We start from the raw sequence: 12,951 nt of genomic DNA, 5'->3' as shown, positions 1-12,951 counted from the left end.
TGTAGCCTCAGTTTCAGATGCCATCACAGCATTGCTACAGACATTTTACCTTTCCCCTGGCATATACCTCTGAATTCTTGCAAAATGCATCTAACATGAAGACTTTTTCTTCTGTGTGTGTGTGAATGTTTTTTTTCCGCCCATCAGATATGCAGTCTGATGCGAGGAGGCATTGCTGAGCGAGGAGGAGTCCGCGTGGGTCACCGGATCATAGAGATCAACGGGCAGAGTGTGGTGGCAACAGCACATGAGAAGATTGTCCAGGCCCTGTCGAACTCCGTCGGAGAGGTTAAACTCATGAACACAAACACACACACATACACACAGAGAATAATTATATACACATGTACGTATGTGTATCTTTTATCCGCCGTATTTGCGCAGAGTCTATACAGGCTCTGCATTTAGTAATGAGGTTCTCTGCCCGTAAAGATCTCGGAAATCAGTTGTTTAATCTCTTCCTGACTCCAGAGAAACTTTCTAAAGCAAAGCAAGAAAATAACCCTGATGGATTATTTCAGGCTCGGACTGGTGACCACTCATTTTTAACTGAAACCCTGCATTGCAAACTGGGTCGTTAGGTTTGAAAGATGTCGGCATTTACCAGGCAGGGGAAGACTAATAAAAGGAGTGATTGAGTATCTTTATAGGAAATGTTGGACCCAGCTTGTTTGGACAGTAAAAGTGAGGATATCTCGGCCTGTGCTGCCTCGACCTGACAGTTCCTCTTTTAATTCTGTCTCTGGCAGGTTGTATTTTGTGGACGTGCAGTTTAACTGGAGTAGTCGGAGCCAAGCATATCAAACAGCTAATAAAGACTGCAAATGTGGGTGGAGGGTTCTGTGCTGTGGATGGATGGAAGGAATCTGTCATGTTCGTTTCTGTGTGGAGTCTAAAACATGGGTTCGAAATCACTTGCTGTTTACTTCTCAGTAGTCTGTGATCTCTGTGTAGAGGAATATTTAGTGTATAAGACAGAAAAATCAAAAACTCCACAGAGGTCGTTCCTCTTGCCCCAACCGGCCTCTAAATTTACCTCTTTGACCTGTCTGCACGCTGCGAGATGGTAAATAAATCGTGTTTAGTGACCATTGATTTTACACTACTTTTTATGTTTCATTGTGGGATAATATAAGTCAGAACAGAAGCCCGGAGATAAATCGATATATGAAACAGACATATTGAGAGTTACGCCAAAGAAGTAGAAGGTCAGGAAAGTGTCAGCTGATGAATACCAGAAGCCAGAAGAATGAATGTTGCTTATATACAAAAAACTGTGTGTGCCTGTTCCCACACATACTTAAAGCAATTTTGATCACTTCTTATTTACATTGGAGCTGTTAACGTCCACGTTCATCATCTTTCCATTTGATCCTGAATTGCAAAGCACTTTGAAAAGTCTGTTTCAGTTTGAGCTCCGTGTTTATTCAGTGCTCATCCGTCTGACTTACAGGAATGATGATGAAGACATTATCGTTATTAATGATGATTTATGGGTCCATGTGCCGTGCGTAACAGTCGCATGTAGCGACAGCTGCTCTGGTGCCGCTGGAGAACACAGACAGTTAAACCACATTGCGCTTCTTGTTTTACCGTTCTTCTGGGACCAATGAGTGGTGGAGCCGACGCGAGCGTAGACACGCCGGGTGTTTCTACCTCCATTTGCGGATAATTGTGGGATTGGGAATGAAGCTTGTGCACGCCTGCCGGTTTTCTCAAAGACAAAAAGAATATAAAACAGAATCAGGCATACACACAGCTTCATAAATCTGTCCAAAAGAATGTGTATGAATATTTCTGTCTTCTGCTTATACAGTTTTACTCATGAATCCATTTAGTCGTGAGGTTTATGCATCTTCTAAATATCGATAAGAAAACACTTTTCGCTGACTCTGTGTTGTTGTTTTCTTTCTCTCAATGTCAGATTCACATGAAGACCATGCCTGCAGCCATGTTCAGACTTCTGACAGGACAGGAGACACCTATGTACATATAAACAATGGCCAGGGACCGCTCCACAGGACGGGCTGTGATCAGCTGTGATTGGTATTCTTATGGGTCAAACCAAGCTGACCAGCGCCCGGGGGGGTGGGGGAGGATCACTTCTCCCTGTCGATTCATGTCTCTCTTTTTTCTTCTTTTGTTTGAGCTGGTGACTTCATCATCATCATCATCTCTTCCATCATCTGTGCTTAACATGCATCGGCCATTTTATTGACATGAGATGCTTTTTCCATCCAACCAGCTGAAGAGACTGTGTGTGTGTGTATGTGTGTGTGCGTGCGTGTGTGTTATTTATTTGTCCTGTCTGTGCTTTTTCTGTGTCACTCCAGTGAGACTGAGTGGACGGACTTATCGAGCAAATGCGTCACAGATTATTTTTTTATATTCATGTAATGCAATATGGTACTTCTACTATACTCCTTGTATAGTTTCATTTTCTCCACTGTTTATTTATTTCTCATGTAAATACATATTTTGCTAATATTGCAACTGGAGGCAGAGGGGAGGGAGGGGGCCCGCAGCTGTAAATATTTATTGAATCTTGCTGTTGAACTGAAAAACCATGATGATGGCAGAGACACAATCAAATGCCAGACACCATCGTGGTTGCCAGTGAAAAGGAGAATGCATCAAGTGTTTGAAATGTCGGGTTTAAATATGCTACGTTGATATAATGTACATGTGAATCAAACCAACGCTTGCAGCAGGGGTTTATGGGAGAAATGCCATATCCTTTTTGATTTATCTTCATCATACGGCAATACACGAGTTCAGCCTCTGAATGGCAAGATTAGTCTTTTCTAAATCCCATGTACAAACACTCACATACATTTAAATAACAAGCAACTGAATACAGCTATTACCATGCATTAATTATGCTTTTGATATCAAAGTCACATGTATGAGGAAATTAAGTTTCTTTTGTGTGCTACTCTACTGTATGTTCATCTTTAGTGTTCCTGACTGAAAACTCATGCATACTATGAGCGGATTGTGAATGTAACTGTGTTGTGTGAGCTGTCCCATTGCCATAAGCAGTATTAGAATGTCTGTACATAAGGAGAAACTCGTCTAGTATTGTGCTCATGTTGGAAAAAAAAAAACAAAACAAAACAAAAACACACAGGTTTAGTCACCGCGAACATCTTCCCACCTGTATGTTGGCTTTCAGTCCTGAGAGGGAAAGAGAGAACTGTGAATCACACACACTGTGACAGAAACAAGCCTTACCACCGAGTAATGGTTTTGCAATGCATTGTAGTAAATTTTAAACCATATGAACATAATCTGTGTGCATGCCTCGTAAAGTAGTACCATGTCATTGTGGCAAGATAATAAAATCTGAGCTAAACCTGGCTGGTTTTGTTGGACTGAATCAAATTGAAGACTGAAGATGTTTTTTGTTTTTTTGTAAAGGGATGTGTTCGCTGTATGAAAGCGTAGCCTTGGCACCAATCTGTTTCTGTGAAAGCCCACTGCTGCCAAGAAAAGAAAAGAACTTCAATGTTATGGTATTTCTCAAAACAGCTATGAGTTTCGGTCTTTCTATACACACTTCCCACAAAGCTCACCGCTGCAAAGTGAATCAGTAAATTAATTGTAGCCGGTGCGACAGCTTCATGTCGACCTTGGAGATCTTTAGATAGTATGGAAACTTTCAAAGAGCGTGGAGTATCTAAGCTGCAGTCTGGTAGATATTCCCATTGGCAAAAAATGGCTAAATATGTTCAGGTCCTGTTTATTTACAGTGTAAACACAACTTTTGCCCCTCTGGTCTTTTGAAGTGCCATTATTGTTGACTCAGCTATCAGTAACACAGGATGAAACATGACTTTATTCGTTCATTTACTCTTTATAATGTATACATGAGAGCAGGTACCAGTGACTGGATCTCCAGACGCTCTTCATTTTCCTGGAAGACTTTGTGCCTGGTGGAGAACACAGCAGTACAGCAAATACAATGTTTATATGGAACCCATCTAAATGCCAATGGTGACATTAGTCTATAGCCATTATATTGTGCAATCAGCATTCACTTTAAAATCATGCACTTACACAAAAAACCTGTCTAAACTTGTTTGTATATAATACCAATTATGTACTATTGGGACAAAAACACTGCAATGTTTTCACTTTAAATCTCTAGTTCCCCCTAATGGCTATATTTAGGTAGTGCAAGTTTTGTGAGAAACAAACAATTTGTTAAATTAATTTTATTAAGGTTTTTTTTTTCACTACAGTGGCTGTAAGCAGTCTATCAGAAATTTAAAGAGCAGCACATTTGTAAATTATATAAAATCATAAAAGAATTAAAATGCTTTTTTTTTTTAAATAAGCACCATAGAATTATAACTCATACCGTTTGATGCAACAACATCTCTGACCTGCAGGCAGTACAGCAGTAAGTAGTTTAAGTAGTCTCTTTGAACTAGCCGTTATCTTCCTCTGGGTCAATGTCCAGTGTGTGTCTGTCCGTCATGCTGAGTCACTCGCAGTCGGTGAGGTTTGCTTCACTCCAGGGGATCAAGGATCCTGGTCATTCTGGTCACACTTTAACATGACCTTGATCCCCAGACCCTGACGCGTGGTCTCAAAGGCCGCGATCGCCTGCTGCAGAGGGAACCGATGCGTCACGAGGGGCTTCACATTCACTTTGCCAGACGCCAGCATGGCTATGGCCATCGGCCAGCTGCAACACAGCAGGACAAACATTTTACTTTAGAGTTTAATCTCTGTGATACCTATTACTTAATTTTTACTGACTGTAAACAAAGTGAAGTTGAACTGTATCCAACTTTGCTTTAAACATCTGCTTATAGAATAAGAAGGGCAGTTAATCAATATCTCCTTACGTGTTGCAGTAGCGGAAAACTCCTCTGATGTCCACTTCTCTTACAGCAGCATTGATCAGAGGAACAGTGGCCATCTCAGAGCCAAGGCCCACCAGCACGACCACCCCTCCCGAACGTGTCGCCTGACAGGAAAGAGACAAATATCACTTGAATTATTTCAAAAAACAAACAAAGAATAAAAACACTTTTGGCATTTAGCAGGCTGACTCAGAGTATAACATAATAAAGAATATAATACAGGCAGTGGTAGAGAATGTATACAAATTCCTAAACTGAAAACAGACAACTCTTTAGCTTCAGCTTATCTTTATGAGGTTAATACTGATTGCACAGTGTAATGGCTGAACCCTATAAACTCTGTTTTTAGTCCAGGCTTGTTTTGTCCTGAAAAAAATGAAGGAAGGATTACAACAAGACAGCACATCTGCCATTGGGCAACCAAAAAAGGAAGAGGTACTGTTACTATGGAGCAACTGGAATAACTGTGGGAACTCACACAGCAAAAGAAATCTCGCTGAAGGCGAACTAGATCAGCAACAAAACCTACCGACTTATTGATACAACCTGGTGCGTCTTTTCACAGCACTGAGATCAGGGTTTCATGGGCCAATTGTGATTCTTATTATTGTTTTTGCATTGGACAGTAACCGGGATGCTAGCAGTTGCCATGCTGCTAATGCTGTCTTTACAAAAGCACTTGGACCCCTTCTAGGATTTGATTTCAGAAGTTGTCTGTTTCCACTTGAAGTAAAAACAGTAATACAAAAAGTTGCTAATTTTACATGCTGTAAATTTAGTAGGTAGTTTAATCTGTAATGTAACAAGTAGCTGAAGCTGTCAGATTAAGTGTGGACTAACAAATACAGTATGACCCTTCTATGATATTTTACAGGGAGAAAGACTCGTACATAGATGGCAGTTTGAATGCAGCTCTCAGCACCAGTGCACTCAATAGTAATGTGAGGCTGAGCGCCCAGCAGGTCGTCTACGCTCTTAGCCAGCTGCTGGGCTCCGTCTTCTTTCTTCACCGTCAGCTGGAAGTCTGCGCCCAACTCTTTAGCCATTGTCAGACGCTCCGGGAACAGATCTGAATGCAGCAAAGGTGGATCAGAGAACAAAAGACGGGACTGAATCTGTATGAGCCGTTTCAGCTGAGGTGGATGTTTGTAAACTGCGTGTGTTACCTGTGATGACGACCTTTGAGGCTCCCATCGCTTTGGCCACAAGCAAACAGACCAACCCGATAGGTCCTGTGGAGAGAGAGGAAATACACAGCATGACCACTGCAGAGAGTAAAAAGAGCGAATGACATAATGTGTGCTCAGCTTTTATCTTGGACCTGTTCAGCTTAACTTACCGTTGTAGAAGAATTTGCTGTTTCACCTGATATTGCTGAACACACCTGCCTAAAATGTTCATTAGCTTGTTTTTTACAACATGAGGGATTTGTTAAATATTAAGTCTCTTACAAGGTGCGTTCAGGTTCGGCAGTTTTTGCCCTCGTTGGAGTTTTGTTGAGTCAGTATGAGTCTTGTTTTTGTGACTACACCCACTGATTCTTTACCTGCAGGGGCATGTTACTCCAATCAACCTCTCTGTTTGTATTCCCTAACGGTGCACGGTGAAATGCTGCCTGCCGTGTCTTGTTAGTAAAGTACTAAAGTCTTTTAATTCAATTTCAATATTCTGGTCTCATTTCTACCTGCACCACAGATGAGCACTGTGCTGCCGAGGGTCACACCACCTCTGCGACAGGCGTGGATCCCCACAGACAGAGGTTCAATCAGAGCTCCCTCTTCGTAGGTCACATTGTCAGGCAACCTGCATCGTTGGGGAAAAAAGAAAAGAGTGAGAGAGAAATCAAGACGAAGGAGGACATAAAAGGATACCGCAAATGTTGGGCAAGAGCGTCAGTTGGCAGTCAGATCAGGCCGTTGTTGTGCAAACTCTGGTGCGATCATGAACAAAAAGTTACTTGTAACAGAAGTTGGCACTGTGCTTGTAGTACTGGCTGAGGTTTCCATCATCGGGGGGCGTGGCACAGAAGAAGATGGTGGGAGACAGGTTATACCGGCCGTTTTTTACCTGCTCGTCCACATGGCGGGGCACGCCAGGCTCAATGGCCACTCTGTCACCTGAAAAGTAAACAGCACTGCATGAGTTTATCAAGGCATTACTATCACGGAAGGTCTGAGTGTGAGCTTCATTTCAACGGTATATAAATGCGAAGATGTGTGAGATGCATTTGTGGCTCCACACGTAGAAATGACCAGAGTTGAGAAAAATAATACACCCCTTTGGAATAATAAATATTGTTGTTTGAAATGTAAAAACACTTCCACTTCCACATATCACCCACTCACCTACTTTAAGGTGCTGGACTGCAGACCCGACCTTCACCACCCGTCCTGACGCCTCGTGCCCCAAAACCATTGGCTTTGTGAGCACAAAGTCCCCGATTCGGCCATGCTGCCAGTAGTGAACGTCTGAGCCACAGATTCCAACAGAGTGCATCTGGAGCAAAACCTCTGGGTGCAAAATATGGACAGACAGTATTTACTCATGACAGGGGAATGCATTTCATCACCCTGTAGTAGAAAACACGCTACACACCAGTCTGATTCCAGATTTCACAATCATTTCCTACATCTTTAAATTTTAACTCACACTTTAGAATACCAGAGCTCATATTACAAGCATATTATATTGATTTCATTACTGAAAGGTCTTCATAGCTCATTTGTTGTTAACATTAGACAGGGGAGTGGTCTATTGTTTAAGATCATTAACAAAGCTAATAAAAGCTTTAGAAACAGCGGTTTACAGTATAGTCATATATTCGTAAAGCATTTTGACATGCAGTGCTCTTTAAATGAGAAACAGATTGTCCAGAGTTACCTGCACTGATGTAATGCATGAAGTTTATTTAATTTCACGCACAATAACCTCACATAACCTGCGCACACAGTCTACACATTTTGTTGAAGCGGCCTGTAAACTGTTAAGACATGTCATACCATCGGGTCCTGGCTCAGGGACGGGACGGTTTTCCTGTAAGAAAATGCAGAGAGGTTGGATTCAGTTTTAAATCCCACCGAGTGTAACTCACTAATCGTCTCATGCACATGGACCACGTTTGTGCTCGTACCAGCCGCAGGTCTCCCTTCGCGTGCAGCACCACAGTCAGATTCTCGTGCGACATGACGGCTGTGACAGCGGGCTGAAAATGAACCAGACAGACGAAGAGTCCGAAGTGACAAAACCTCACTTCAGCTGGTGTCAAAGTACAACCAGCAGTGAGCTTGAGCTACACCTTCCTGCTAGCTAGCAGGGCCGGTACCAAAACAAAGCGTGTGATTGGCTAACGACCCATGGAAGAGTCCACTCTGTAGGGGTGACCGCGACCACGCCAAGAAATTCAACCTCGCTAATTTACTACATTCAACCCTCACATTGCTCGGTGTGATTTTGCAATGTATTAAAATTATGTCGTTGGTAATTATAAGCTGATATTAAGCCTGTCTAATCGATATGCCATGATGTGATTACCATTAAAAACCCTCTAACTTTAACGTAATTCTACGCTCAGTCCGATACGATACGATCGTCCAATAGAAAACAGGCCCTACAGAGTGAAGTTCATCAGTTTGTTTTCATCTGATGGAAATATTACATTTAATTAATTGAAACCATTGTGAGTATAGTACCTGTTTGTTTTTGTATAAAATAAACATCTTTCTGATTACTTACACATTACATATTTACATATATGTCAACACATTTTTTTTTCTTTTTTACTTTCTACATTGTAGAGAAGTTTCTGATTTCAGATTTCTTATTGAAAGTTTAAAAAAGCTGAAATGTCTTATTGTCAAAGTGTTTGTTTGATCAAATTGTAAATGTTAAAAAATTGATATATTTGTTCGTACAACACACTTGTTATACGTCTCACTTATTTATTTCTGTCTGTCATCTGTGGCTTTTCCAGATTTGAGAGGCGAAATCAATAAAAGATAAAAAAAAAAAAAAAAAAAAAAAACAGATTCAAACTGTGTGAACTCACTTGCAATTAATACTGTAAGACTGCAAACAGATGATTAAAAAAGCAAAATACTCCATCAGTTACCCTCTGGTCAGTATGACTGCACCTAACACCTTGTGCTGTATTTCTTACAATGTGCAGATTGTCTGTTGAGGTTTGTCTCTCGATGGTAACTATGTTAGTTGAGTGCACAAATTCAATTTCTGTGACTCCTCTTTTGGACAAGTGTATCCTCACTACGTTATCATATCGGAAACTGAGTAATATTGTACACACTCTCAGACAGATGTAAGAAATTGTTATTTTAGCCTTTTGTACCATCTACCTATTTCAGTTTCACTGGGCAACTGGAACAAAATGTGACTATGTGAGAGGGATAAAACAATAAACAGACAATGAAATAATGTGGACAAAATGAAATCAAAATTAGCCTTGGTACACTGATTTATTCATGTCAGTGTAAACATCTATAATACATTCTCACAATGCAACCTTAATAAAAACAAAATAACACATTTTCTGGTATAATATATATAGTATTGCTTGTGACTGTTAATACCACAACTGATGTTTATTCTTCTTCCACACTCTTGTCTCTGAGTGCACGACTGGTTACAGATGTGGCAAACAGCCTTTACAGTTGGAACATCGGACACAACCAGGATGGAAATCACTCAGATCACCTGAATATTTCTGCAGGTTGTCCATGCTGACATACCCTGCAGTATAAATGAATGAGTCACCAGAATAAAAAAGCATGTAAACACACAGAACATGCAAAATATACTTCTTCCAATACCTGCAGAAGACTCTCTTTTAAAAATATGGATTGCACCACATCTTCAATATGGTTAATCATCACTTCTTATCTTCTCAAAAACAAGTACAGACATTAACTCAAAGAACAGCAATATTGGAATTATGAAAGTATTAATGATGTTTCACCTGTGAATATGTTGCTAACTGGATAATCCCGCAAATGACCAAATAGAGGGGCTTCACATCCTGATGAGTCTGTGTCACATGGTTCAGAGCTGCTTAAAGAGTGTCAAAGGCAAAATCAGCTGTGGGACAGTTTACAATATCTTTGAGCTCTCTGATTCAAAACATTTTTAGGAAAAGTGACATACTTGCTTGTCCCGGCTTCTCCTCCACTGTGCTCATCCTCTGTCTGGCAACTCAAACTATTATGGGAACCCTGAAAAACAGATTTAAACTAAGCAGCTTATAGTAATTTACATGATCTGCCTTTGTGTAAATTTTACATCCCAGTGTACTTACCTCTGCCACTGACTGCTCGTCTTCACACTCCCAAATCAACCTCCCAACCACGTTCCTCACTTCTTAAATGATAAACAGACAAAACATGGAACGAGTTAAGTAATTAAAAAAAAAATGTTTCCTTTTAAATGAAGTTCATCTAAGGAATGACTCTTCCCTCTGAAGAGTTTTGAGGTCAGAAGAGGTAAAACAATCAGGTATTTAACAAATTATGTCATATTTCCTGTCTTGTTGATCATCTTGTAACCCTCCAGACTAATCGTGGGATCTCCTTACAGGTCCAGATTCCAAGGCTGGGAACTACTGATTTTGCATGGTTTACAACAAATCAATAAACACGTCTTCCTCACCTTCCTGCACTGAAGCTGGAGGCAGCACATAATGACCAATACACACAGATTTTCCGCTCTTCCTCTTCTCACAGGTAGACAGAAACGAGCAGTGAAAAACCACCACCTTGTTCCAGAGATAATCTCTGCTTTCAAATATCCTGAAAGAAAGAAACAGAAATGAAGGGAAAATGACCTTCAAATGATCTTCTAGATGATAAATGTGCAGCTTTTTGGGTCTGATACATGCTCACCTTAGAGTGTCAGGACATGTAGCATCCTTGCTGAAGAGGTAGTCTGCTGTTCTCCAACCAGCAATGGTCCCACCCTCCAAAACTACAAGAAAAATGTTATTGATACCAAAATGCCAGCTCGAACTGAGTTTAAATCCAACTTAAATGCATAGAGGATAGCGATTATGTTTTTTTTTTTAACCCAGAATTTAGAATCGCCCTGGTTCCCTTGACAAGAAACCTGTGAGATTTTGGATTATTGTTGAAGAAATATCTGTGGCAAACATAATTTACTGATGCTTACATGTTTTTTCCAGCAAAATAATCTTCACAGATGAAAACCACTTTTGTGAAGCGTAAATTAAATCACTAGAGGTAAAAAGCTAACAACAGGCCTTGAACAGACTACACTACAGTCACAGGACTTAAATATCACCACCACTAGGCATCTTATTACACAAAAACTCTACTTGATTTATGTAAACTGATAAATCTACAACTTGCAAAGTTGAAGTTAAAATAGTTTGTAACCAAATTCTCTAGTCTCATTATCCACTTGTTAACAACTGCCATGTTTGTGAGCACATTATTATTAAACAGAGAGACATTTAATGATGCATTTTATATTGTAGAACGAAATGTCAAAATACCTTAAGCCTGTTGTAACCACAGACCATATTACAGGCATTCAACCCAAAAAATATTCAAAAATTGCTTTTTTTTTTTTTTTTTTTTTTTGGACCGGGGAACCAGATGTTCAAAAATGCTAACTGATTTCCAGGTTTTAAGGCTAGAAACTACACCAGTCTGTTATGCTGACATATTTATTGAAATTCTATGAATTGGAATAGGCATTACAATCATCCCCGCGACCCTGCAGAGGATTAAGCGGCGTACATATAATGTGTACAGATGATGGATGGATGGATTACAATCATTATGAACCTAATAGGAGGCTGAAACCAAGCACATCACATCTTTAGGCCTTGGCTGTCATTGAGGAAGCACCGATTCCTAATCTTGATTAGTGGCACTGTATCTATTATCCTTTAAAATATAACTTTAATCTTTGTTTCATCATAACATTAACCTAACATAATGTCAGTCACAGCATCCCTGTAAGCATTATATTACCTACTAACTACCCAAGTTAATAAATTCAGTTAACATGATTCAGTGGGAGATTATTTTAACTATTAGGTTACTAACTAAAATAAAAATGGCTACTGTACACCTTGACCTGATGATAGATTAACAGCTAGCTAGCTAACAGCACTTACCCCAAAAGTTCTGACATTCCTGTGGTGCACTATTGGAGAACCAGGCAGACTTATTCCTAAACATGGCGACAGTCTTCATTAGCCTTGTCAGCTACTTTCAACTAATGATTGTAGATGTAAAAAATAACAGCGCAGTAACTCTAATGTACAGCTAGCCTGCTTTATCTGTAAGGCAGCTTGAGCTGCTAACTGCTGCTGCTGCCTTGCTGTCTGTCGTGTCGCGCGCAAACGACTCTGCTGCATTTAAGTGTTGTCAGAAACTGTCGGAATTCTGAGGGATCGACGACGAATCAAACGGTAAGCAAGGCCTGAGGCTAGCTAGATTAATACTTGGCTGTTATGGTGCTTAATTGCAAGCTTGTGCTTGTGCTTGCTGTTTAATGTTTCGTTTGTATATGTTATATGTTTTTTCTAAACTTGTACAATTTAAAATTCCAGCCTCCAAATAAAAAAAATAACCTGCGTATGTCTCCTTTCCCAAAATGGGTCTTAGATGGTTAGCTAGCAAAGTAAGCTAAGTGAATAGTGATGGAGGCTGGTGAGATGATGATTTGGGTTTCCTGAGGTTAGCCAGCTTAAAATTTGGATGTTAAGTTTTTAGGAGACTAATTGTTGGGCTGTTTATGTTTTAGGTTTCTTTTTCCCCCAAAAAAATCCCACTACTTTAAATCACAGCCTCTAAAAGAAAAATCCTGTTAGTTTTCTAAGAATAATTATGGCTTTATCTGGTTTGTTTGCCAAATTAGCTTAACTTAACGGGAATGGGCAGCGGTAAAAGGTAGGTTTTCTTGTCAAAGGTTCAATAAAAACGGAAATGCACATTGAATTATGAAAACTTAAGAGGCCATTTGGTGTCTGTTTTGTAACATTTACTGTTTTTCTTTCACACAAGATGCTTCTGGGAGCCAAAGATGCAAATGTTAAAGCCTC

At 40.1% G+C, this 12,951-nt stretch overlaps 3 protein-coding genes across 7 annotated transcripts in view; 1 reads left to right on the top strand and 2 right to left on the bottom strand.

Moving 5' to 3' along the window:
* The window catches only part of apba2b (amyloid beta (A4) precursor protein-binding, family A, member 2b), a 68,994-nt gene extending 65,634 nt beyond the window's left edge, over positions 1 to 3,360 (top strand). For both annotated transcript variants that reach the window (XM_037094494.1, XM_037094495.1), the window contains 2 exons: positions 148 to 288; positions 1,925 to 3,360. In XM_037094494.1, the coding sequence (XP_036950389.1) occupies positions 148 to 288; positions 1,925 to 1,996 (213 nt within the window). In that variant the 3' untranslated portion in view covers positions 1,997 to 3,360. The remainder of the gene's footprint in view (positions 1 to 147; positions 289 to 1,924) is intronic.
* A 449-nt stretch (positions 3,361 to 3,809) lies between these two features.
* Positions 3,810 to 8,194, bottom strand: sord (sorbitol dehydrogenase). 2 transcript variants are annotated; one of them, XR_005074509.1, is made up of 10 exons: positions 8,005 to 8,194; positions 7,874 to 7,907; positions 7,220 to 7,384; positions 6,832 to 6,991; positions 6,559 to 6,677; positions 6,041 to 6,106; positions 5,765 to 5,943; positions 4,857 to 4,978; positions 4,364 to 4,693; positions 3,810 to 3,932 (listed from the first exon to the last, which is right to left on the bottom strand). XR_005074509.1 is itself a non-coding variant. In XM_037094508.1 (9 exons), exons 1-9 carry the CDS (start codon positions 8,056 to 8,058, stop codon positions 4,528 to 4,530), a joined length of 1,065 nt encoding a protein of 354 aa, XP_036950403.1. In that variant the 5' UTR covers positions 8,059 to 8,194; the 3' UTR covers positions 3,816 to 4,527. The 2 variants fall into 2 exon arrangements, 1 of the variants encoding a protein (XP_036950403.1); XM_037094508.1 differs by having other exon boundaries at positions 3,816 to 4,693.
* Positions 8,195 to 9,324: 1,130 nt separating this feature from the next.
* terb2 (telomere repeat binding bouquet formation protein 2) lies at positions 9,325 to 12,262 on the bottom strand. 3 transcript variants are annotated; one of them, XM_037094512.1, is made up of 7 exons: positions 12,022 to 12,262; positions 10,763 to 10,844; positions 10,530 to 10,669; positions 10,180 to 10,238; positions 10,029 to 10,096; positions 9,844 to 9,935; positions 9,325 to 9,617 (listed from the first exon to the last, which is right to left on the bottom strand). In XM_037094512.1, the coding sequence occupies exons 1-7, from the start codon at positions 12,098 to 12,100 to the stop codon at positions 9,511 to 9,513; spliced, it is 627 nt and encodes a 208-aa protein (XP_036950407.1). In that variant the 5' UTR covers positions 12,101 to 12,262; the 3' UTR covers positions 9,325 to 9,510. The 3 variants fall into 3 exon arrangements, with proteins under 3 accessions (XP_036950407.1, XP_036950405.1, XP_036950406.1); XM_037094510.1 differs by having other exon boundaries at positions 10,180 to 10,241; positions 12,022 to 12,257; XM_037094511.1 differs by having other exon boundaries at positions 9,844 to 9,932; positions 10,180 to 10,241; positions 12,022 to 12,256.
* Positions 12,263 to 12,951: the final 689 nt, after the last annotated feature.

This window comes from Acanthopagrus latus, chromosome 4 (assembly GCF_904848185.1).
Source record: "Acanthopagrus latus isolate v.2019 chromosome 4, fAcaLat1.1, whole genome shotgun sequence".
Lineage (NCBI taxonomy): Eukaryota > Metazoa > Chordata > Actinopteri > Spariformes > Sparidae > Acanthopagrus > Acanthopagrus latus.
Note: the sequence above shows the minus strand (reverse complement) of the source record. Positions and strands in the feature narration are given on the sequence as shown.